At 38.9% G+C, this 25,785-nt stretch overlaps 1 protein-coding gene and 2 long non-coding RNA genes across 3 annotated transcripts; all 3 read left to right on the forward strand.

Moving 5' to 3' along the window:
* The first annotated feature begins 1,055 nt into the window (after positions 1 to 1,055).
* dhdds (dehydrodolichyl diphosphate synthase) lies at positions 1,056 to 8,856 on the forward strand. Its single transcript, XM_005736068.1, has 9 exons — positions 1,056 to 1,154; positions 1,544 to 1,613; positions 2,338 to 2,454; positions 2,550 to 2,692; positions 3,846 to 3,962; positions 4,049 to 4,150; positions 4,263 to 4,377; positions 6,547 to 6,654; positions 8,126 to 8,856. The coding sequence occupies exons 2-9, from the start codon at positions 1,551 to 1,553 to the stop codon at positions 8,366 to 8,368; spliced, it is 1,008 nt and encodes a 335-aa protein (XP_005736125.1). The 5' UTR covers positions 1,056 to 1,154; positions 1,544 to 1,550; the 3' UTR covers positions 8,369 to 8,856.
* Positions 8,857 to 10,201: 1,345 nt separating this feature from the next.
* On the forward strand, positions 10,202 to 13,765 carry LOC102195882 (uncharacterized). Its single transcript, XR_311808.1, has 6 exons — positions 10,202 to 10,432; positions 11,800 to 11,817; positions 12,151 to 12,180; positions 12,520 to 12,567; positions 12,684 to 12,740; positions 13,117 to 13,765. It is a non-coding gene; the product is annotated as an uncharacterized LOC102195882 (long non-coding RNA).
* A 5,101-nt stretch (positions 13,766 to 18,866) lies between these two features.
* LOC102196062 (uncharacterized) lies at positions 18,867 to 25,196 on the forward strand. Its single transcript, XR_311809.1, has 3 exons — positions 18,867 to 18,940; positions 22,601 to 22,711; positions 23,610 to 25,196. It is a non-coding gene; the product is annotated as an uncharacterized LOC102196062 (long non-coding RNA).
* Positions 25,197 to 25,785: the final 589 nt, after the last annotated feature.

Genomic DNA, 25,785 nt, shown 5'->3' on the forward strand with positions numbered 1-25,785 from the left:
GTAGCTGTATTATTATATCTGTAATATTGTATGAAAGTCTTGAATCACCGCTCAATTTGTATGTTTTTCTATGAAAATGTGAAATAAGTGCAACAATTTATTGAAATGTGCACACACGCATGGAAATCCAGCCCTTTAGGCAATGGAAGAGTTTGTACAGGTTTATGAGCCTGATAGTTATAATTGGGTAGGACCACCTTTATTTTCCAACACAGCCTGAACTCTGTTAGGCAAATATTCATGTAATTTCTTTAGTAGACTTCAGGAATAGTTCTCCAAGCTTCTTAAAGGACATTTTGAAGCTCTTCTTAAGATGTTGGCTGCTTTTTGTTCTGTTCTCTGTCAAAATATTCCCACACTGCATGGTGGCTCAAAAGTAGAGAGTACTTTTCTGCATTCATAATTGCATCAATTTTGACAAGATCCCCAACACCACTGGTTGCAATGCAGCCTAAAACTATAGCCTGCACCAGCAGATAGCTGCAGACTGTTGTACTGCTCTCACGACCTCCTCAGTACTGACAGTAATTTGAACCAAACATTTTACAATTGGATTCATCGCTCCATAACATCTGTTTCCATCGATTTTCAGTCCACTTCTTATATAATATGGCACACCTCCGCCTTTTCTCACTGTTTCCATTCGTTAAGAATGGCTTCTTGACAGCCACCCTTCCACTGACACGATTGCTGATGAGGTCTCAGTGAACAGTAAGTGGATCAGCTGAAGGGCAAGGTGCATCTCTCAGTTCCAGTGTCAGGTGTTTGTTGGATTTATTCCTATTTATTATTGGATTATTATATTACAACCCCCCCCCCTCCCCCACTCTCAAACCCCATTGATGTCTTTGGCTTTTTATGTTCGATTTAATATTTTTTTAAAAAGACATTAAAAAGATATTAAAAATAATAGATTTTAATTTACTTGTCATCCCTTAGTTCATATTGTGGTGTTTTTATTTCAGTAAACGTTGAGAAGACCACTTCCCTTTAGTTAAGGAAATCACAGTCAGTCCTTTGATTGAAGCGTAGCGTGCGTCCATCCGCATGATTCAAAAATCTACTAACTGCTGACAGGAAGTCGTCAGCACGCTCATACGTCACTTCACTCCAATACGGAAGAGGTCGTCATCGTTAAGGCTGTGAGTTGGAAGGTATGTGAAATGTGATAAAACGATCGCAGTTTGTGAGTAGAACAGCTCGTGCTTCAGTAGTTTGAATGAATGAAGCACTGTATGTGTTTCCTGGGCAACGAGGGCTCCCGTCAGTCCTTTTCCAGTCTCGCGGCGGTTTAGTTCCCTGCAGGTCTCGTGAGCCGGGCTTGCAGTTAACGGTGAAATCCATAAGTGGCTGCAAATGTAATGCAATATCTTCTAAAAAATGGGACGTTAATGTGGGAACCAGATGCCTTCCCTTTCGTGAAAGCTAAAACTTGGTGAAGTTTTTTTTTTTCTTCTGGAAGAGGGAGTGTGTGCGGTAGGAGTGCTCATTGAATTCCCCCCCAACCACCTTTTTATAAATAAACCTTTCTGTCTTTCGGCAGCACGGATATGTCGTGGATAAAAGAAGGCGAGTTGTCCCTGCTTGAAAAGATTTCTGCCAATATCCTAAAGGTAAGCTGTACGTTATAAGTTGACTGTCTTTTCCAGCCTCGCTTTTGTCGGTCTTCTGCCTTTCTGTGACTCAAATCAAATCACTTTTATTGTCACATCACATGTGCTGGTACACTGGTACAGCGCATACGAGTGAAATTCTTGTGTGCAGGCTTCACAAGCAACAGAGGTGTGCAAAATATAAGAAAGGGAATCTGAGAATTATAAGAATGCATATATGTATACCAAATATGTGTGCCTTAACAAAAATATCAAGTATGTCATTTCAGAGTATCTGGATGGAAAATAGAGTGACAAACTGAGCCATTTAGAAAACATCAAACTATTTATTTATTTGTTTGACAAGGTTAAGATTCAGAAAATACCATAAAGAAAAGCTTACAAATAATAATAATAATAGTTCTTAATTAAATATCTAGGGGCATGAGCTGGTGCTATTGTCTGTAACCCCTGAGGGGGCCACAGGGAATGACTTATTAGTTATCGTTCAAAATGCAAACATATTAGTTGATGGTGATGAGGGGTTTTTTTTTAATCTGGAAATTGCTATTTTATTTAAATTTGAAATGTTTTGAAAAAAAGTTGTACGTGACATTTTTGTGATAAGATATCAGCAGATATCTACATAGCATTAGACAGTGTTGGTCTTTTATGGATTACCGTAGATTGCATTAATGCTTTTTCTTCTGCATTTCTTTGGACTCTTTTGACTGTTGTCGTCCAGGCAGGACCCATGCCTAAACATGTGGCCTTCATCATGGATGGTAATCGACGTTTTGCACGTAAGAAAAACATGGAACGGCAGGAAGGACACATGCAGGGCTTCAACAAGCTGGCAGAGGTGAGTTTGGGGGTTTCGGCTATAGGAAATGCATGTCACATGGGCAGAAACAAATTGATGATGTGTGTCAAAATGCTTCGTCTTCTCCACACCAGACACTACGTTGGTGCAAGCATCTGAACATCCCAGAGGTGACGGTGTATGCCTTCAGCATTGAGAACTTCAAGCGCACCGAAGATGAGGTGGATGGTTTGATGGAGCTCGCCAGGCAGAAGTTTGAAAGGCTGCTGGAGGAACAGTGAGTTTCGAGCTGAGTTTTCCACTTTGCTTGTGGTCACAGTTTGTACATCATATGATTCATTGCTTCCTTAAAGTAAAGTTTAGAAAGAGTGACTTGCAGCGCTCAAGCATAAATCTGAAGTTAAAGTAAATGAGGGTCTGTACATGAGAAAACAATTTTAAACCAGTTTTGACGACCTGTTTCCAGCAGAGGCACGAGATCCTTGGAGTTCACCTTTAGGGTGGGCTTGGATGGAAATCTGTTGTTATTTGTTTGTTTGTTACTTTTGGTTCAGACAGACACAACAACAGTGTTGACACAGAAACATTTACTAATGCAATGCATCAGACACTGAGTCAGATGCAGTGTGCTAATGGTGGGATGGCCAAGAGGAAGCAAGGGAGTCTGTTATTTCCACTGGTCTCTTCAATAGTGCTTACTTTTTCACTGTAGTGCAGTATGTCAAGCTCAGACTAGTCAACTAACGTGGATTCTCTTTTCATTTTACTCTGTGGTCATTGTGGTGCATGTACTATTTATTTATTAAGCAGCTGATGACTGCTGCAGATACATTTTCAAGCTAAGGTGGAGGCCTGTTAGTCTGCAAGCCATTTCTCTATGTTTCCACACAAGTATGAAATATTTTACAGCTGACTTATTTCTTCACTTTGGAGAAATAAAACAAAGAGCTTGTTGACTAATCCATTGCTTAATATTGCCCTTTAGTCTGTATTTGTTGCACACAAGACTGTGGTATAAGTAGCTCACTTGTTCAAATGCCATGTTTTGCTCCTTTTTTTTTAAATCTGAGTAACCTGTCTAAAGAATTTAACACTGTAAAAAAAAAAAATCCCCTTCTATTGGATGTTGTATTATGTCTATCAAAATTTGGACAAATTTGTTTATGAGGCTGCTGGCTGTTTATGATACAAGGTTATTATTTTTCGAACGATTGACATCCTTATGACAAACCACTTTTGCACAGTGCTGGACAGCAGACTCTTTCAAGTCCACTGTACACACTGAGTACTCAAAATTCTCCGGAGTCTCCTTTGTGTTTTTCTGGGTAGAAAATCCAGACAGACAAGTTTCAGGATCCTGAGTAGTCTTTCTGTATATCCTGTTCATCTTCATGCTTTTCCTATAAATGTCTGTCGGTTTTGTTTTGCAGTGAAAATCTAGAGAAACATGGCGTTTGTATCCGAGTGCTGGGCGACTTGAATATGCTGCCACTTGACCTTCAACAGCTTATTGCCAAAGCCGTGTTCACAACCAGGAATCACAATAAGTATGCTTAGTAGCTTGTGTTTTTCAATGTGCATGATATCCTGTACATTAGAAGTGACCACAGCACCACAAATTCTTGTTTTGTAGGTGTTTTGTCAATGTGTGTTTTGCCTACACATCAAGATATGAAATCACCAATGCAGTCAGGGAAATGGCATGGGGAGTAGAGCAAGGCCTGATCAAAGGAAGGTAAACGAAACAGCAATGAGTTCATCTTGTCTTCCTTTGTTAAATACTCTGTAGAAAGGTGTCCTGGAGAGCCATTGTGTTAACAAGCTGTTTGTGTTTCTGTGATGTGTAGTGATGTGTCGGAGGCATTGCTAAGTGAGTGTCTGTACAGCAATAACTCACCAAATCCTGATTTGCTCATCCGCACCTCTGGAGAGGTGCGCCTCAGCGACTTCCTTCTTTGGCAGGTGAGAGTGAGATAGGTGTCATCAACAGCTAATAAAGTTCACCAAACACGGTCCCAATCAAAAGTTTAATACCACTTGAAAAATGGCAAAAAATCATGTTTTGCATGGTTAGTTCTTAACAAGGTTCCAAGTAGAGCTTCAATATGCAACAAGAAGAAATGGGAGTGAGACACAACATTTTTTTTGAGCATGCAAATGATTGAAAACAACGCTTAAAATGAAACAGGCTGTTTTACAGTTGATCAAAAGTTTAGGACCACATGCCTTTAAAAGGCCAAATCTGTGCAAAAATGAGGATTCATTGTCATTTTCTGTGAGGTAGTCACACTGTCGTCACGTTCTGATGGCAAAGGCAAAAAGAACCCTTTCCCTTTTTGAACGTGGTCAAGTTGTTGAACTGCATAAGCAGGGTCTCTCACAGTGCGCCATTGCTGCTAAGGTGGGATGCAGTAAGACAGTCATTTGGAATTTCTTCAATGATCCTGAGGGTTATGAAACGCAAAGGTCAAGTGGAAGATGATCCCGATGGTTTCCAACATTACTGCCGTGACAAGAGGTGTTTTGGATGAAAACACTTGCATCAAGCATACCGCAACAAATTTTTGCATTAATCAATAATAACGGTGAAGCTACTCATTGCTGAGTTCATATTTGGAACTTTGATTTCTGTTTTGAGGTCGTTTATGTTTTTTGGTTGTGTGGTTTTTGTTTTTTGTTTTTTGAAGTTGTGGTCCTAAACTTGTGATCAGCTGTAAAACAGCCTGTTTCAGTTTAATCGCTGTTTTCAATTAGTTGCATGCTTAAAAAAAATGTTTTGTCTCACTCCCATTTCTTCTCATTGTATGTTGAAGCTCTACTTGGAACTTTGTTAAGATCCAACCATGCAAAATATGATATTTTAGCCATTTTTCAAATGGTCTTAAACTTTTGATTGGGACCGCATTTCCCACAAACCTCATCTTCATTTAGACTGATTCTCTCCTATTGATCTCTAAGGAACTCTAACACTTACATCATATAAACTATCCAATCTCCCCTCAGCTCTTCAGTGAGGTGTTGTTGTTATAATTCATTTTAAAATTTTAAATATGATCAATTTATTTGGCTCCGTACCACAGGGCTCTAAGGTGACTGCAGTTACTTACTACCTGTAAAGCATTCACTTAATCCAAATGTTTTAGCCACTTACAGGCCATCCTGGCCTTTATTTCAAATGCTCAAGAGTTCTTACAAATTAGTCATTTGCAATAATTTGCATAGGAATTGTTTGTTTGAACAATTCCAGTCAGGATGTCCCCAATTTGTGAATGTTGCAATATAAAGCCCATTGAAATGACTGTTGTTGCCAGCTGGTGCTGCATATATAAACTTGAATTGATTTACCCCTGAAGATAGGGCTGTTTTTCTATGAAACTATGAAAACAGCAAAGTAGGATTTCGATTTATGCTTGGTTGAGTCTTTAGGGATCATGATGATTTAGGAGCTGGGTTTTTCCTGGCTCCAAACGAAAATCTGAATACTGCTCAAGTATTGAGATGTACTACTTTATTTAATTTCTGACCTTTTAATAAACATGTGTTTTATTCCAACCCCTTTTATCGCAGGAAAGGGCTTGATGAGTAATGTTTTTTTTGTGAATTAAGAACAGAGTAACACTGGTGGTTGGACTTGTTTTGCAGGATGTATTGGTCATTCATGATGTTAACCTTCAAAGCTGTCTGTGAAAATAATCCAGCAAAACTGTCTGATGCCAAAAGAAACCAATCTGTGATGAGTGTTTCATTGTATGAGTGCAGTTACAGTTTATATTTAATTCACTATCAGTGTTTTTATCTAGTGACCATCAGGGATGGTAAGTCTTGGGTTTTACAAGGAAAAAAAAAAATAGTCTTGAACAGCTGAAACTGACTCCGAGAGAATTCTTTGTATCTCCTCTGACTTATCTTTCTATATATATCTTTAGTGATTTATTTGCACGTAAGATTTTCTTTCTACATTCCTTAAAGCTTAAAGTTTCCCTTCCAGTTTGGGGGTGCAATCACTGAAAGACAGTATTAACCTAATGACTGGGTTACAGCACAAATTGTAAAAGCTTTATTTTGTTCTTCCAGTTTTTTCTCAGATACCCTGTAAACTTGTATTGGTTTTCGTGTGTGCTCTTTCTGCAGACCTCTCACTCCTGCCTAGTATTTCAGTCCGTTCTGTGGCCAGAGTACTCATTCTGGAACCTGTGTGAAGCCATTCTGCAGTATCAATTAAATCACAAATCCATCCAGGTAAGGATAATACTGAGACAGAATTAGGGTTTACTCACACTGTGTGAGCCACGCGGTGTGTCCGAGCGCATTTGACAAGAGTCATCACTCATGTTAGGTTAAGTAACTAGTTCAGGTTCACTCATGGAATTTCAGTCTTTTCCCAATTAAAGCTATCTCCATGAAAATCTGCATTTAGTGATGAATCTATAATGTGAGGGAACCCTGAGTCACAGCTTCCAAGAACTGCCCCAGTTAAACAAACAAATGTGCTCTCCCAGAGTGATTTTCAAAAGCATGTGTGCACGTAAGAAAGAGGGAACGAACATGAGAAAGGAGTTTATTTGTTTAGACCAGGGATGTCAAACTCATTTTACATTGTGGGCCACATACAGCCCACTTTGATCCGAAGTAGGCTAGATCAGTGAAACTCACTATAAGAAAAAAGAAGTGCAGTCTCAACAGTATGTGTCAGTTTTTCGTGTTTAGTTTGAATACTCCATAGCTTTTTGTCCCCAGAGTTGGAAGGGCTGTGTAGAGTGAGGCAGTCGAAGAATACGGTGTGTTTTTGGGGTCATCATGTTTGTTATTTTTGGCCTCCTTTATTTCCTTGCTGGGAAGGATCTAAATGTGACTAAAGGTCCTGTATAACTAGAATAATATTATTTAGAAGCAGCACAAAAATGTACTTTCAGATGTCTAATATAACTGAACCATACCGATCTTTTGGTTTTGAACCTAATTGGACTTAGCTGTTTGGGTACTACTGTAGTTATGACCCCTGTCACCCACTGTCGGCCATGCTCTGCTTTTCATTAATGTGATGGCAGCTGACTGTGTCAGCTCCATGTTGCACCCTGGTCGCTGTTATGACTGACTCAAAGGCCGCAGCAAAGAACAATAAAGAGAACAAATATTTATTTAACTTAATAGGAATAAATGTGTCAGTATCAGTGGCTTAAAGAGGTGTATGGACTTGTTGGCAAATATGTTCAAGTATAAGTGCAAACACAGGGAAGCAAGTGAGACACGGGGCATGGATACGGTGCATGTCTTCCCTGCATTTTTGTGAGTTCTTTGGAACAGAACTTCCAGCTGTTCCGCCCACCCCAAAGGGATCACTACAATGGAAAGATCCCCATGTTTGATTTGGCACAGAGGTTGCAATTTTTCTGATGAAACCCTCCATTTATCAGAGCTTTTGGACAAGCACTATGAGTATACTAGATGGTGACACGCTGGCACTTGGTTAATTGTTTTGGAGAATCATAAGCAGCAATAAGCAGCTGTGTTATGCATCCCATATCTGAAAAGGGCTTATGTTTTGGCTGTGTGAGTTGCAGGTTCATCACTTGTTAACTGTAGCAATTAATGTAGATCAGTGTTACTTTGTGAAACAGTGTTATTAAACAGGCAGAGAAAGATTAAAGTAACTCCTGTATCTATGTATATATTTAAATGTATGTCTAATTTGGTGTGTTTGTTATTACAGAAAGCTAGAGACCTCCATCGAGAGCATCAGGCTCTGCAGCAGCTAGAAGCAGATCGTGCTTGTGTAGCAGAGCTCTTGCAGCATCACAGCAATGGAAAGCCCGTCGATAGCCAGAGAAGACAAGAGGCGCTACTACACTACACTTCCTGCCGGGAAGAACGAGTTCGAGACTTCCTAGAAGCACTGAAGCACAAAAGAGACTCTTTCTTTTCTGACTTATGCAGTGAATCCTTGTTGGCCTAAGAATACATAGAAGAACAAATTCTCTGAAGCGGGGACGAAGCCTCTCCTATGTCCTCTTCCCAAAAGGGCTTCTGTGGAAAAGGGAAGAGCAAGCAGTAACTGGGAGCGGTTTTATTTTGTTGCTGATTCATATAAGAGGGCAGTTTTACCCCTATGGGGCTGTAGAATAATCCTGCTATTTATGATTGTAGATTTAAAAACTCTAATAGGTGGAAATGACTGGTCAAGATGTAGTTAAATCATCGTATAAACTGTCAGTTAAATGCATGCCGTTGAACGGAAGGTCATTTTATGCGAGTGAAAGCCACGGATCCTGTGTTTCGGTTCCAAAACATTCGTCCACAGAACTTTTAAATTGTTGTTGAAGCATAAAGTGTTGTTTGTTGACTGTGATTTTTGATTACATAACTATATTTTGACCAGCTTTCTGGAACAAAATAAAATGATTACTGTATGTCAGATATGATTATTAAATGATGTGAAATTCTCTGTTTTGTACTTACATACTACAAGTCTAAGCTTTTGTCTCCATTTGGCTTCCAAAATATGGTTATCTGTTGTCTTAACTTGTGCAGCAAAAAATATGTGTGTGGTCCATGCTGCTGATATATATGGACTCTCAGGGGGGAAACTGGTGATGGTGTTTTATTGGATTAACGAGTCGTTTTTGCAAGTAGATGACTTTCAGCACATAAAACTGTACCTATATAATTTCTGCTGCTACCTGTTGGAAGTATTGAGCCTTAAAGCTTATCAACTACTAATACGCTATGTATTGCAAAAATTTAAATAACTGCTTGTAATTGCTATTCTGCATCTCAGTTGGTGGTATAACACAAGCAAAGAACCACTTTTACTTTTTTCCAGCTGGATGTTTGTTGGGTTTTGTTTATTTGGGAAAAAATTGAAGAAAAAATGTCCCAATTTTATCCAAGAAGTCCACAGTCTTTAAATCACAAACTCAAATGCAAGACATCTCTTCATCAAATCATCATATTTGGATCTTGGCCCTCCAGAGGAAACACTTCTAGGAACCAATTTTATTTAACTTGCATCATCTATACACTGACAGAAGAATTAATAAACTTTGGTAGAACTAGAAACACCATACTATAAACATACTGCCCCACAAAAATATGCTTATATACACATACATAGGTATAAGCATGAATTTATACTACTCATCAGGCATACAGTACTGGAATATTCTGGAATATTACTACTAATGCACAGACATATGAACAGTATTTTAGTGTTGAATAGGTATCCTACTTTTAGCTATTTAATATATAGTCAGATAGCTTAAAATCCACTAAACATCTACCAGTTACAAATTGTATATGTCTGTATTAGTATTTCTTCACACAACGCTTGGTTTGACCCTCAATCCCTCAGGTAATAATAATAATGACTAAATGTTGATTTTTGGTTTTACACAGGGCTAAAATTACAGTCTTACATGCCCAAGCCAAATAGACATTCATCCACCACAAGCTGACAGAAAGCACCATAGTCTAATCTTCACCCGCGACCGTCTTTTGCCTCAAAGCTATGACATCAAACAACGTGATTGGTCAGTTGCAACGCGGGGATATTAGATACACCATAAAATTTGGTTCTGGCGGACTTTGTGAGCAAAAATTGTTCAGTTTATCCGATAGACGGTGAGAAAAGGTGCAACGACTTTGACGCGCCATTATCTGCGTATTTATTTTTTCGGTTACAGCAGAACGAATCAGTCGTTCATACAGCGCCACCCCGCGACTATAATCCGTATTCCTTCAAGTTGCCGTCTGCCTTTTTAACAAATGGGAGGCGCCTCCAACCCACGTGACGCCTTTCTATCCAATGGCGAGATTCGAAACACAAAACTGGTTCAAACCGGTTTCGTTCTTATATTTCAGTGTATAAACTACAAGAACATTCGTTTGCATTATACATTCGCCATTTTCCGCTGTGAGCGCTTGGTTGGCGTCTGTTATCGCTTCGAAAAAAGCCATTTTCGCACCTGTATTTTCCTGACATTTTTCTTCGTTTCCCGCTGAGAACATGGGCAAAGCAAAGGTAAAAAAAAACATGAATTTAAATTTAATTTAAGTCTGTGCACTGGAATCGTTTTCGTAGCATTAAGTTAACACAAGACTGCGCCTGATATTTCTGCTTAAGAAGAACGTCATCATCCCTAACAAGCGTTTTAGCAATGGCGGTCTGACAGTGGAGAGGAGCGCAAGCATCCTCCCACTCGTCGAAAACAAAAGTTGAAATTTTTGCTCATGGTTTAAAATTATTCTTATGAGTTAAACGCGCACAGTTGCGTGTATTTTTGTAAATTTTTTGTCTTCCAGCGCCAAACTCTGGTTAGTCCAGCCGTTGACATTGCGTTGTGCAAAATTTCTGACACCATCTTTTTTTCCCCCCCTCTCTTTGGCAGTAGGCAGGGCACAAATCTTGCTGTTGTAAACGCAGTAACAAACTTTCGATATGGACAGTGACTGTTTTTCTTTATTCTTTTTCTCAACCTGCGCGTCGATGCTTGAATGCATAACTTGGGATCCGAATTAATGAAGATAAATATGAACCGCGCCGTTATCAAGCAATCAAAATAAGCTCGAACGCAGGCTGCAAATTTGAGGAAGGAGTTGGGGGAGGGGAGGTGGCGATTATTATTTTTTTCCGCTCAGGTTTTGAATAATATGTGCCAGCCTGGTTCTTGCATCGTCGTTTGAAATGGGTTTGTTAACAGTAGTAAATATTTATTAAAAACGTCAAACGCGATTAGATTGCAGTTTGCAATTGCGCAGCAGGAAAAAACGTATAAATACAAAAATAAGATTTTTTTTTTTTTTTTGCACATTTGTGTGCGCTTTGTCGTATTTTGAATGCATTAATTTATGGTGCAGTGAGTGGCCATACTATTTAAAAAATGCATATTTAACGATTTAAAATTAAATTATCACAACAGGATTGTTTGGGGTGTTTTTCGATGAAAATCTCAGTCTCATCCGTGATTTTTTTTTTTTTTTTTTGTCTTCCTTGAAACCTCTCCAGGCATTCGTTGAGCTCCATTTGTCGTAGGTACAGATTAGTAAAGTAGTAATCTTATCAGTTTCCCAACAGCTGTCTGTAGGCGCGCACTGATACAAAACAAAGGAAGCTGTCAGGGCGCCAAGGCGGTGTCATGGTGACAGGACTGCCCAAATTTGAATTCAAATATGCGCGGGAAAGCTCTTTGTGAACTTGAAAAATCAAGAGCAGTGTTTAAAAAAATGTAATATATATTAGATCTTCTGTGAACATTTTTATATTAAAACAATGTAAAATAGTGCACACAGAAAAAAAAACGTTTTGTGCTATTTAAATCTGTATTTATTATTATTATTATGTAGTTTTACTTTTCAGTTTGTAATGTTTTCCCCTTCCTTGTCTTACAGGCACCTGCTTCCTCTGAGGTTTGTCTAAAATGAATATATTTTTATATTGTGTTGATGCAGCAGTTGCATTTAGAATTTGTGGGTAAATGCTTGTTTTTGATGTATCGTTTGTATGTTTTTTGCCACTGATATAATATATTTTGTGCCCTTATTTAGGATGATGAGTGTTGTACTTAGTTAATATATTTATTCAAACTCTACTCCCATTTTCATCTCTTTTTTTTTGCTTTTGTTTTAACTTACTTTTTGCAATTGCATACTCTTTAAAGGTCATGTATAAACAAAGCTATTAATATTGATGCAAAATAAGACACTGTTTGTTTTAACTTTCACTTCCTTGTGGCTCTACAGCCTAAGAGAACCTCTGCACGGCTGGCATTAGTAAGTTCTTTTTAAACACAATTAAGCATTTTTAGATGTACTCAGTATATTTAATGTGCAGTATCCTGTCGTTTTTGTTAAATGTTCACTATTTTTTGTGAGAAGCAACCACTTTAAATTGAAATTGAAGTAGTCTATCATGTGTGTATTAAATTTTAATTTTACATTTTTTAAGAATATATTAAAGGTTCTCTTACAATCTTACCTAATGTGACATGAGGATGTAGCCCATGATCAAGAAGTTTATTAACTTGTAATAAGCTTTTATTACCTAGGATTTCACGGATCTATATTCTGTTATCTCAAACTGATTTAAATATCTTCTTTCTTGTCTTGTAGAAACCGAAACCTGCAGCAGTGGAGGCTAAGAAAAAGGCTGTTGCAAAGGTATTGAACCAAAATCTTGCACGCTTACTATGGGGGAACAGCTCTGTAAGATGTTTGCCACATGTTTGCTTGATTCATTTCTGTGATTAATTTGTTACTATCATTTTATTTTCTAGAGGGCACCCAAAACAAAGAAAGCCAAACCCGCTGAGAATGGGAGCACCAAGGCTGAGGTTTGTTTCTGTTACACTGCAAATTAATAAATGTTACATCAAACAGATGTTCTTATATTTTCCAGGTCGTTTCTCCTTTTTATATGTTATCTTAACTTATTTGCTTTAATTGTTCATGAGTTTAGTGCAAAGGTAAATTTGAAAAAATAAAAAGAAGAAGATTAAATGAGTAAAAAAGGAACTAGATATTAAAAAAATGATGTGTATGAGTTCTGGAAACCTGTGAGGCAGTTATTGTTTTATTTGTTCTCATAATGGATAAGTGTTGCAAGGACTCCTTTTAATATAATCAATAAAATGAAGAATAAGTTGTCATGTGACTAAAACAATGCAGTTGACATTGCTGTTGGCGTGTTTTTTGTTTTTCTGTCCGCAGGAGCCCAAGGCTGAAGCCACTGAAGCCAAATGAATAGTGGTTGATGTGCTCACTCTGTGTACTTGGTGATTGTACAGTTTTAAATAAGTATTTTTTACCAAGTTTTATATTACAAATGTCATTTATAGTTTTGTTTTTGGCTTGCACTTGATGTAACAAAATTTTGTTTTCACATTCATATCCATTTTATATCAATTTTAAAAACGGATACCGTCCATATCCTGTAGTCGTGGCATTTTTTAGTTTGTCTAATCCAGATTTGTTTTAAACTTCTAAACAACAGATGTAACAGCTTTTCCAACAAGTTGGATTTTGAATCTAATTGTAAACATAAGGCAGCTAAAGCATAAAATCTTGCAGGAGAATATGAATTTGCCGCTTATCTCCTTGTAGTTTAATGTTGAACTAATAAAATTATTGCTTTCCAAATGTTTTAAAAACATTGTATGTTGATGTAAAATGCCACAGACAAAAAAAAGAATACTGTTATTAGGTCAAAAAAAATGTTTAAGTTTGATGCGTCCCAAAAAATGGCTGATGTGAACCCAGTCATCTGATAAAAACTTCTGTTAAGTTATGTTTCTGTTTTCTGCTTTTCTGACTCCAATGGTTGATCTTAATGTTCTTGAATAAAAATTTTCAAAATGTCCTTTTTGGGGTCACTGTTGAAATGGAAATCCTCGATGAAGGAGCAGAAAAATGGAAATGCTGCGACACGACGTTTGAAAAGGTGATGCAGCGACCTTGAAAAGGTTTCATCATAAACAAACTGCAGGCTCCACCATTTTGGCAGGACATCCATTTTAGTTTACATCCATGGGGTCTCGTCCCTACTTGTGACTGCTCGGGTATTGCTGTTAGGCTTGGCTTTCTATTTTCAACAGGCTAGTTAATTTTCACACTTCTCTATGTGGAAATGTTACTGGTATAATTTGTAATTTAATATAACTTGTTACTAAATTATCACCCAAGGACTGGCACTTAAAGGTTTTAAATATTTATTTAAGGTTGTCATGTAAATGAAATTTTAAGCAGCTGCTAGTGTTTTTTTTTGTACCTGTTTTGGGTATATTTAAACTTGTTAGCACTATAACGAGAGAAAAAATAAACCTTAAGACAAGGTGATCTCATTGCATTAACCATTAAAATACGCAAAGTGTGACGTGTAAATGTTTATTGGTAACTTGAGCAATCATTAATGTAGAGCGCTAGAAAAATATTTTATTCAAGTGGAAGTTATCTCACAAAAGCCTGCAACGCCTTAAAGCTATACACTAAATGAACAAATGCCACATTTGATCACCACCTTAAACACAACTGTATATTACTGTCACCTAAAAACTACATAAACTTAAAGAATACAAAATTTGCCACTTAAGTCCGATAAACAAAAATAATCAGTGTATAGTCAGATTCATTTATGAAATTATTGCATTTACCTTTAACCTTAAAAGTACCTTTTAATTTTGTTTGTTTTTAGCTTGTTCTTTGCTCTTCCACATTTTGTATTGGAGTGAGTTTTAATTTTCACTTCAATTGGAATATTTTACATAACATAACATAACTACTGGATGTTGATGCTTCAGGGGTTTACACCTCTGGATATCCTCATCACTGTCTTTGCTCCATAGCACCAGCAGGAGTCAGTGCCACATCACCACAGAGAGATGAGGTGCATATCGTTGTTCCTGCGGGGGTCTCCCTCTCCTTTGGCCTATACAGCTCCTGAAACTCGGTCAAACATGACGCATTATTGAGGGTGCTGACGTATCTCTGAGGATGTCATCCCTTTTTTTAGGCTAGTGTATTAGTGCTTCTATACAGACAAAGCAGCAAATGATAATAATATTCAGATATGGTGCAGGTTTAATCTTTCTTTCTTTTTCTTTCTTTCATTCTCAACAAGCAATATAGAGCAAGGCAAAAGTACAGTTGATTTTATTAGTTTCAATTATTACAAAAATATGTGTAACAGGATTACCACACTTTTCAGAGTAATGCTCAGTATTCATTGTTGAATACAAATCTGTACAAATTACTGGCTTTTGATCTGAGAGACAGATGTTTTCATGGAAAATGGAAGGCTGCTCATCTACATCCTATGCGGTGTATTAATGTTTATGCCATGCATCAATTTATTATTATTATTTTAGTCATCTTCTCTAAAGAGATATGCTGTGTTACAGTGACTTGCAAAAGTATTTGGCCCCCTTGAACTTTCCCACATTTTGTCACATTTCAGCCACAAACATGAATCAATTTCATTGGAATTAGAATTCCACGTGAAAGACCAATACAAAGTGGTGCACATGTGAGAAGTGGAACAAAAATCATACATGATTCCAAACATTTTTTACAAATAAATAACTGCAAAGTGGGGTGTGCGTAATTATTCAGCCCCCTTTGGTCTGAGTGCAGTCAGTTGCCCATAGACATTGCCTGATGAGTGCTAATGACTAAATAGAGTGCACCTGTGTGTAATCTAATGTCAGTACAAATACAGCAGCTCTGTGACGGCCTCAGAGGTTGTCTAAGAGAATATTGGGAGCAACACCACCATGAAGGCCAAAGAACACACCAGACAGGTCAGGGATTAAGTTATTGAGAAATTTAAAGCAGGCTTAGGCTACAAAAAGATTTCCCAAGCCTTGAACATCCCACGGAGCACTGTTCAAGCGATCATTCAGAAATGGAAGGAGTATGGCACAACTGTAAACCTACCAAGACAAGGCCGTCCACCTAAGCTCACAGGCCGAACAAGGAGAGCGCTGATCAGAAATGCAGCCAAGAGGCCCATGGTGACTCTGGACGAGCTGCAGAGATCTACAGCTCAGGTGGGGGAATCTGTCCATAGGACAACTATTAGTCATACACTGCACAAAGTTGGCCTTTATGGAAGACTGGCAAGAAGAAAGCCATTGTTAAAAGAAAACCATAAGAAGTCCCGTTTGCAGTTTGCCACAAGCCATGTGGGGGACACAGCAAACATGTGGAAGAAGGTGCTCTGGTCAGGTGAGACCAAAATGGAACTTTTTGGCCAAAATGCAAAACGCTATGTTTGGCAGAAAACTAACACTGCACATCACTCTGAACACACCATCCCCACTGTCAAATATGGTGGTGGCAGCATCTCTTCAGCAGGTGCTTCTCTTCAGCAGGGACAGGGAAGCTGGTCAGAGTTGATGGGAAGATGGATGGAGCCAAATACAGGGCAATCTTGGAAGAAAACCTCTTGGAGTCTGCAAAAGACTTGAGACTGGGGCGGAGGTTCACCTTCCAGCAGGACAACGACCCTAAACATAAAGCCAGGGCAACAATGGAGTTCCATGTGTTAGACTGGCCCAGTCAAAGTCCAGATCTAAATCTAATCGAGAATCTGTGGCAAGATCTGAAAACTGCTGTTCACAAACGCTGTCCACCTCATCTGATTATTATTATTATTATTATTATTATTATTATTATTATTGACTCAGGGGGCTGAGTAATTACGCACACCCCACTTTGCAGTTATTTATTTGTAAAAAATGTTTGGAATCATGTATGATTTTGTTCTACTTCTCATGTGTACTACTCTTTCATGAGGAATTCCAATAAAATTGATTCATGTTTGTGGCTGTTCAGAATACTTTTGCAAGCCACTGTAGGTTAGATGCCACAAAACGACAGTGTGCACTGTAAACCACATGGATCTGCAGGAAGCCGGGCCAACAAGAAGTCCATTAGTTATCTCTTAATTACGTCTCCTTTGGTAGTTTGCCTATTTATCACCAAATATACAAAATTGTTTTCAGCAGATAAAATGCAATGAATGTGTTAATGCAGGAAAAAACCCTCCATCCTGCTTGTTGGGATCATATGTGGTCATATATATAATGGCCTCCCTACACTGTTAGGTAACCACATATGTCACATCACTTAACTGTTATGTCACTCCTGTGTTAATGCCTGGATGATGCCTTGAAAACTATGTAAGTGGGCAGCACAGACAGCAGAGTGGGCTGCAACAAATCACCTAGGATAAGGGGTTAGACAAGAGGGCGACACTTATTAAACTGCAACTGAAGATGATTAAAAACACAATGGAAACCACAGGTATATTTAACCATGCCGCAGCATTTTAAAGTTATAAATCAAATTTAATGAGATAAGCCCACAATTTTTCTGCTCCAGAGCACATATGACACAAAAAGATGGAGAATGAAGTTTTCCTGCAGCTGAAGTAAATTAATAGCTTACTGATTTAAATTACATGGTAACTCGACGTGTGCTTTCTCTCCCAGGTAAGGAATGCTCGTGACCCCAGCCACCTCGCACAGGAGGTCATTTATTCAAATCACTGGTTCAAATCCAAATGCAACTGAATCCTTCTTAACTTTATCACCTTCTACACTGCAAACACTAACATAACAGAAAGAAAGTTACAGTTTAATTATGTCCAATAATGTGAAATAATGACATTATTGTAAAATAATGTAACATAAAAAAATATCCGACTGTGTTAACCAAAATGACTCAGTGATTAACTACAGTCAGTAAAAGACAGGCTTTCATGTTAAAGCTGATTTAGTTCTGAACTAATTATCTCATCAGACTTATTTCCCTTCTCTACCTCAGTGGTTTTCAAAGGTTTTCCTGTATGTCCCACTTCAAACACAGAAAAGCATTCAGTCCCCAAACCCCCAAATTTTTATCCATCATTAATGCAAAAGAAAAAAAAAAGCACCCCTCCACCTTTTTTGGCAAAAGTTTCTTCAAAAGTCATATTCATTTGACTTCATATCACTCCATATAAAACCTACAGCGGCTCTGTAGGGCCTGCTCTATAGTTTGAGAAACACTGAGTACCAGATGAAGACAAATCAAGACAACTTATCTCTAAAATGTTTCCAACATTCTTCTAAGGGTTATGCATATTTCATGTGACAAGATATAAGGCCATCAAAATTAGATATGATGACTCTCCTGAATGCCCTCATTTGTAGTGTTTTAGGTCATTTTTCACCCATAATGTCAACAAAAGCACCTACATTTTCAGTCCACCTACATGGCAAAAAGTACCCAGTTTAGAGATCTTTTAAGTGTTTGACCTGATATCAATGTGATTGTTCAGAGTCAAAAAGAAACTTTTAATCCAAACTTGTTCAGATTCTCACTGCCAAAAAAGCAAATTTCACACTAATCACAAAAGCTGAAGTAGATGTTTTAATCTGACAAAAACATGCAATGAAACCAGCATGTAGTGAAGATGACTGTCATTAAACAATCAAAACAACTTTACGTCAGTCTGATTTCTAAACATTTTGCAAATGTCATATACGGTATGGACAACAAACACTTAAAAAAATCTACAAAGTCATATTTTTTGTTCTTTCAAAAATAATTTAAATATGAGGGATGTTGAGCATATAGACATTTTTATGCTTTACTTCACAAATTTAATACCAGCCAGCCTATATATTACTACAGCCTCTCCGTTTGTTTAGTGTTCAAACCTAAAAATACCCCGAAGCGTATGCTACACATGGCATGTCCGGGTACCTACAGTCTGTTTTGCTGTTACATAAAACAAATCCATAAATCGCAAAGACAAAATGTTCCAGCGCTAAATACGAGCGCACATATAGCGGACGAGCCCATTCCTCCTAAACGTGGGGGTCTGTGCATTTCACGTGCACATTGTCTGTCTCACAGTGCCCCACCCCCTTCCATACCGACCACGTCCCGGCTTCCTATAGACTTTATAAAATGCCCACAGTGCGCAATTTATAAAAACACACGCAGGCTGACTCTCCCCGTACTGCGCAAACCCCCCGCACAGCTGCAGGTGAGCACGCCGATCTCCAGTCCATACTTTTAAAAGAGGAAAAAGGTAAAGACATAAGCGCTGATGATGAACAAGCGTCCACGACGATCACTTTGTGACATAACAACTGCAATCGCCGCGCTGTGTCGGTAAAGCTGTTTGGCACTTTTAATTCGCGCAAACTTAATTCAGATGCGTTTTTGACTTTTCACCACGTGTTCACAAACACGGAGCGAAGAAACATCGCCAAAGCAAACAGCTGATTATTACCTGAGATAGTGGGCTAATTAACATTGTCTGAAGTTAGAAAGTTGACTGAGTTTGTTGTGGCACCTTATTGCAGATGATTTTTTTTTTTCCAAAAAAGAAAAACAAAAAAAAGTTGTCAGCGTCTTATGAAAACAAAAACTTGCTCATGAAGCAGCGCCTGATGAGCAGTGTGACATTTAAAACGCCTAGAAGGACAGTTTTGTATCTAACAAACTCATGAGCATGAATAAGGGTGAAGACTTTGGATAAAAATGTTACAAAAGAAATTGTAATCTAAACTGGGGGGGTAATTTAAATTCAATTCACTGTACAGTGTGGGTTTTTTTTTTATGCTGTTCTTTTTATGCTGTCAGTTTGTGTGCAGGGCCAGCAGAGACTGACATTTTTGTTGAGTCCTGGTCTTGCTGGAGTCCTGGCATGTGTATATTGTGTACATTTTGTACTTGGACAGTATAGAAGCTGGAAAATCCACTCACCCTTCCCTTTTACACTATTTTCCTGGTGTTTCTTTGAAAGGGACATTCACTTTTAGATTTAAACAAAGGATTTTTTAATTTTTTGTGAATAACACACAAAACCAAAAATCCTTTTTTTTTTTTTTGTAATTAAACATTTGTGAAAGCTTTAAGCTTCTTTTAGATGTTTCCAGTTGTTCCATCACACAGGATCTTGTTCAGCAAATCCACACAGGCATGTCAACAATATACTCATGCCATAGTGATGAATGTAGTGGATGACCAGACAATAGAGTGGTTCAACTGCTTGATCACAGTCGCGTTGAGCATTCAGTCCTGAGCTGCTGTTGCATGTCAGGAGATTTTGACTTGGTCGACAGTTGTGCCACACATCTACCTCCGTCCCTTTCATATGTTTCGCTCACTCACAGTAGATCCCCTGCTGCTGGGGGGGGATTGAGCTCCAGTGGGCACTAAATTGTGACATGAGGCGGGACCAAGACGGGAAGAAAGGAGAGTCTACGGGATTTCATTGGCTGTTTAGAATAAAGTACACAGTGTACCCAGCAAATGTTTGCTGGTCCTGGTGAATGTGTGACACTAATCCAGACTGACACCGTTCAGGTTTTAGTACCGATATTTGTGGGAAGCATGAAACGATGGAGTCAACCTCTTCACGTTTTTTCCCCCCCCCCAGCTTTTACTGTTCGAAAGGGGAGATTTCTTTTGTGCATTGTATTGCATTTTTTGGGTCTACTAATTAGACTGAGGCCAATAGGGAACACATCAAGATAGGATGTCCATGAATGCACTAAATACTCTCGTGTCAACATGCCTCAAAGTCACTATCTGATTCTGTTTGGTATTTTTGAAACGTGGTCAGAAGTGACATGAAACCGGGAAACACCCTATTAATCGTTAAGACTTCAAACAAACATGAATACTTCACAGATGAAGTGCATGTAGCAAACCACTCCTAAACTCTGACTCAGCTGCTTATCTACGCTCGGAAGCTCCTTGTGTCTTAAGATTCTTTCCCATGTACAAGCAATACATGTATATGAGTGTGTGTGTCTGTGAATGACAAGATGCAAACATTTGAGTTCCTGGGAATGAATGGAAATTCAGCAGAATATCCTCATCGGATCAGTTTGGAAATCTCAATTGAAATTGCAGCAGTGATTGAAATTAGTCATTAAGAAAGGTGTTAAAGCAAAGGTTAATTAATACTGGAAATTTAAACCCTTAAAATTAATGTCGTGTACTCTCATGTCAGAGGCTACATGATTGTAAACAACTGTGTTCTTGGTGAAATGAGAAAATTATGTAACGCAAACAGTCACAGCAGGAAATTAAAACACACTTAAATTAACAAACGTTAATAAGAGGAAATTATGTCCCAAGTTTCCAACCTGCACTGCTAGGAGCTTCTTGATGGGCCTTCCGGAGGTCTATGACATTTAATATTTGCCCTAATTGGAGATTAAATATCCACAGCAAGCTGGTTATTTAACAAACTAAACTTTGACATGTGACCTCTGAGATGGAACTGTTTTGCTGTCTTTCAATTTGCTACTATTCTCTTTACGTTTTGTTGACTAAGTGAGCTAATCCTGTCCGGCAGTTCTTGTTTTGGAAAGGCTGTGGAAGGGGTGTGTGAGGGTTTTTTGGGGGAAAGCAACCCACTGAGAGTAATGCGGTGTGACAGCGGTGAGTCTGTGTTGGAAAGGGGGCGTGTGCTCGTAGGCGAGCCTGAAGATCTGGTTGGGCAGGGGCTGTATAAAAAGGCGGAGCGCGGTGCAGAAGCTCTCTATAGTTCAAGTTCATCACGGTTTGGCATCTGTTATGGGTTTTTAAGCTGAGAAGTAGAAGGTCCCGCTGGCCAGTTGGAGTGAGATTCTCGACGTTGTTTTTTGGAAAGGTGAGAACCCCCCTCCAAAGGGGTTTTTATAAGACACAAGGACCAACTCTTAAAGCTTGGATTATATTTTCCTTTTTTCCTTTCCCAAGGGGTGTAACTCCAACCAGGTTGGCGCATTAATCCTTCACATACTGAATGTCTTGCCTTCTCCACAATCCCTTTCCTTAAAATTCCCACAGCCTGCAGCGCAGATGCATCTCAGAGAAAAGTCACTTTGCTGTTTCTTTATGAAGCAAACACTTGTTGGTTTGCTTGTTGTAAGTCAAACCTTTTTGTGCATCATTATGCTGAGGTGGGATTTTTTTATTTTATTTATTTATTTATTTTTTAGATGACCTAATGTCTAACCGTCTCATATCCTTACGCCTTACTCCACTTTGTAGAGTCTTTTCCCTTTCTGGTGTATTTTATTTTTATTTCTCAAGTTACGTTTTTAAAAAAATATATTTTTATTTACTTTTTTTAAATGTCTTTGTTCAACTATTAGTATCCAGTTTGTTTTAAACCAGCCCTCGCATCTGTCACATATGGGATTGTCCATATGTGAATGAACGAGACTGTCTTTCTCTTTGTTGCGTCTGTTTCTGATGCAGCTTGAATAGAGGCACTGTTGCTCTGGTCCAAACATCATAATTTAATAAAGAGGTGGTGCTGAGGGGCATTCCTGGTAGAAAGCAAAATATGAAAAAAATCTGTGCAAAAAAAAAAGATGGGCAAATCAAAGAGGATTCCAGATGTGAAACGATGGATTTAAGCACAAAGAAAGCGCTTCTCTGTACATATGAGCGTTTTTTGTACCATGGCTTCAGGCAGAGGATGTACCTTCCTCACGCATGGATCAGATGCTTTAGCTTTTTTCGCAAGCCAATCTTCTACTCTCCATCTTTTGGCAGCTACATCTCATTTTGAAATTCAGATCTTTGGTTATCTCGTGCTTTTCTAAAAGTCGATTAATCCCAGACTCTCAAAACACAAATGGAAATCCTGTTCTTGTTGTTTTTTATGTATTAATATTTCAAATTTACTTCTCCGTAGGTCTTGAACCAGCCCAGCTCTTGCATCAGCTTTAACCCACCTCACACCCAGTTAGCAGACATGATCATCAGACTGGGCAGGCTGACACCTGGATACTTCCGTCTCCTCCAGGTATGAACTTTATGTTCTGTCACTTTATTAATGAACATATTATTGATAGATGCTTTCACACTGATCTCCATCCACTGAGCCATCTGCAGGAGTAATGTGGCTTTTTAAATCCTTTCAAAAACCCTCTTGTGCAAGCTTAATGGGACTTCACCTTTATCCTCCCTTTGGTCACCCAGTATTCATATCGTCTTTATTTCATGCTTACATAAGCATTTACATTCGCTTTAGACGAGGGGCTCAGTGACCCACAATCTGCTTTCAACACAAACATACGTAATTAGGGGTGACACTAATCATTGTGATACCATATACTCTCGGCTCCTTTTGTTCCACCCGCGGTCGGCATAATCCACGCGTCACTTGTGTCAGTTCGTACGTCTCGTTAGCTGTGGACATTTTGTGTTTGCTTATGTGCGCTAATTTGGAAACAAAGCCTTGTTTCTATATCAGAAATGATAATGACTATGAACTGCTAAAAAGTTACAGCTAGCTCTGAAAACAAATGCTATTTGTGGGCTTTGTCCTCTTACTGGAGGCCACATCTTGCCACGTATATTCTTTTTAACGAGTGAGGGAATTTTAAATTTCCAAAGCCGTATAGGAATTCAAATGATCTTGGAGGTGGCTGTACATTCAGAAGCTGTTTACAGTACACACCATCCAATGTAGGCATCACTTCCTAGTATTTTCATTCCTGGTATAGTTCCTTTTTACTTCTTGTTCCTCTTTGACTAAAATCTCTTAGTCTTGTAAATTTTTAATCACCGTTTCTGAACATTGGGTCACATGGCACAGAGCTGTGGAACTGAAGTTGCAGATGTTGGGCTTTTTTTTTTTTTTTTTAAAGTATGAAGTTTTTTTGTCCACTGCTCTCTGACCCTTTTCCCCTTCTCTGCAGAGGCAAGTAGCAGGTCAGGTGCAGGCGCAGCCACAAGACCGTACTGTCAACCAGATAGCCATGATGCTGGCCATCATGGGCCTGAGTTTGTCTTACTACAGTGCCAAACAGATGACGGAGAAGGTGAATGCCCAGCCTGCACCCTGAAGAGGCTCGACTGCCGGTGCCATTCGTCGAAATAATGGATGAACCAATGACAAGTGATGGCGGTGGAGCGAGGAAGTAGAAGTCGAGACACAGCAGTGTTTCTGGGGACCGAACTTTTCTCACCTCACAGTCATAATCACACTTTGAATTTCTGGGATCCCTCACTTACCACGTGCAAAACTTTCTGACCGGGCACTGAGTGTTTTCTACTCTTTCTGTTGCCAGGACTTTCAGGATTTATCGGGATGGGTCACTCTGGGTCATGTTTGGACTCTTTTCTGTAGACTGGTTTGGGTGGGTGATCAAAACCTTGACAGCTAATTGTATCTGACTATTAGTTATTACCAGGTTAGATGCTTGCAGAATGCTGTCAGTGCTGTTCTGAGCTATAAAAAGCAGAGAAACCTAAACTGTGAAACAAGCTTGTTCAAAAGGAATTTAATGATATGAACAGTAATGCCTTTTTAAGGGAACGCTAACTGCAAGTGAAGTTTACCTGGTAATGAAGGGAAGACAGGCTCAGAATGTTGAAAAAGGGTTTAAAAATGTAGCTTTAAAATTATTTTTTTTCCTTTGACCCAAAGAATCTTGCATAGCCCTGTTCACAGGGCTATGTCTATACACAGATGTCTATACACCAATTGGCCACAACATTTTAAAGTTTTGTAGGTAGGTTCTCCTCATGTTGCTGAAACCACAGTGGCTGGATGTGGATTCTGTGTCTGATGCTCGTTCCACCTTGTGTTCGTTAAGTTGTCCCCAAGAGTTTTTGCGGCACGTCGGAGCACATCGCTCTGCTGGGGGGAGTCTGCTGCTGTGGGGGGGGGGTGCCATTAATATGAGGTAGCGCGTTTGGCCTTCAACAATGTTATTAAAACTAGGAGCCAAGTCAGAACGTAACACTGTAAACATATGATCGAAATGATGTTAATCCTTTCACCTGCCAGTGGTTTGAATGTTGTGGCTGATCTGTGTTTATAAAATTGTATCTGCCAGGTGTCTGAGATTAAGTGAATATTTGCACAGAACTAAAGAAACATGTACATGTTACAGTGGATATGCAAAGGGACTAAACTCTACTTTTTTTTTTCTGGTTGTGATTTCACTGTTTTAACAATACTTTGTGAAGTCCTGTGTGCGACTACCTTGATTAGCACCCTGGCTAAGAACCCTTCTGGGATGTACAAATTTTAGTGCAGACTTTACTGAAATGCATGGTTGTGCAGAACTTTAATCCAAACAAATCTCACGAGTCCCTTTTGTTTTTATGAATGTATCACTTTATTTTCGTATTGACTTAATAAAGCTGTGAATATTTTAACATGTAGAAAAATCAATTGTTCTTGGCACAGTTTCTTCTGAAATTAAAATGGTGGCGGCAGTGTACAAACCGCTGTGAGGTTGGCACAGGGAGCTGCACAGCTACAGCATTTCCTGCAACACAGACTCGTGTCATGTGCACGCAACAGGATGTGGTCACTCATATGTAATGTCTCCCTTTTTAAATGAGGCAGCTATATTTTTTTTTTCTTTGTCTGCCAGTGCAATCTAATACTTGTGGCTTTGTAGATTAGCACGCTAGTCAGTTGGAAATCTATGCAATACATGCATCTGCATGTTGAAAAATGCAGAACGTATGTTGGAAACAACCAAGTCTTTGAGCTCCAGTTTTCTGTTGTCCTTTATACTGAATCTTGGATGATGGTCAAAACAAAACCTTATAAACCAAAATCTTCATTATAACATGGTGGAAATGTTCAAGTTCCTCAGCAGAGGTGTGCTGGCCATCGGTCAAGTGCAGCAAAACGTGACAGGTTAGTCACACAAAACCGACCCCTCAGTGTCTTGGTGCTCGATTCGTGCCATGCTACATACAACAACAAATGTGAGTGCGCTACATTTGCAATTGCTTTTCTGCACGTTCTCCCTTTCTCTTGCAGGGTGTGGAGGGTATAAAGTGCGCATGCCTGCTCACAGGCTGATGTGATGCCCTGTGACAGGCTGAGAACTCGTTGGGCGCCACGTGCAC

Source organism: Pundamilia nyererei, unplaced genomic scaffold (genome assembly GCF_000239375.1).
Source record: "Pundamilia nyererei isolate P.nyererei 1_Seehausen unplaced genomic scaffold, PunNye1.0 scaffold00067, whole genome shotgun sequence".
Taxonomy (NCBI): domain Eukaryota; kingdom Metazoa; phylum Chordata; class Actinopteri; order Cichliformes; family Cichlidae; genus Pundamilia; species Pundamilia nyererei.

Bases quoted from the DNA above. Each gene is read 5' to 3' on its own strand.
- dhdds (XM_005736068.1), top strand. From the start codon at position 1,551: ATGTCGTGGATAAAAGAAGGCGAGTTGTCCCTGCTTGAAAAGATTTCT. The intron at 2,455-2,549 runs GTGAGTTTGGGG...TCTCCACACCAG, and splicing joins GCTTCAACAAGCTGGCAGAG to ACACTACGTTGGTGCAAGCA. The intron at 4,151-4,262 runs GTAAACGAAACA...TGTGATGTGTAG, and splicing joins CAAGGCCTGATCAAAGGAAG to TGATGTGTCGGAGGCATTGC.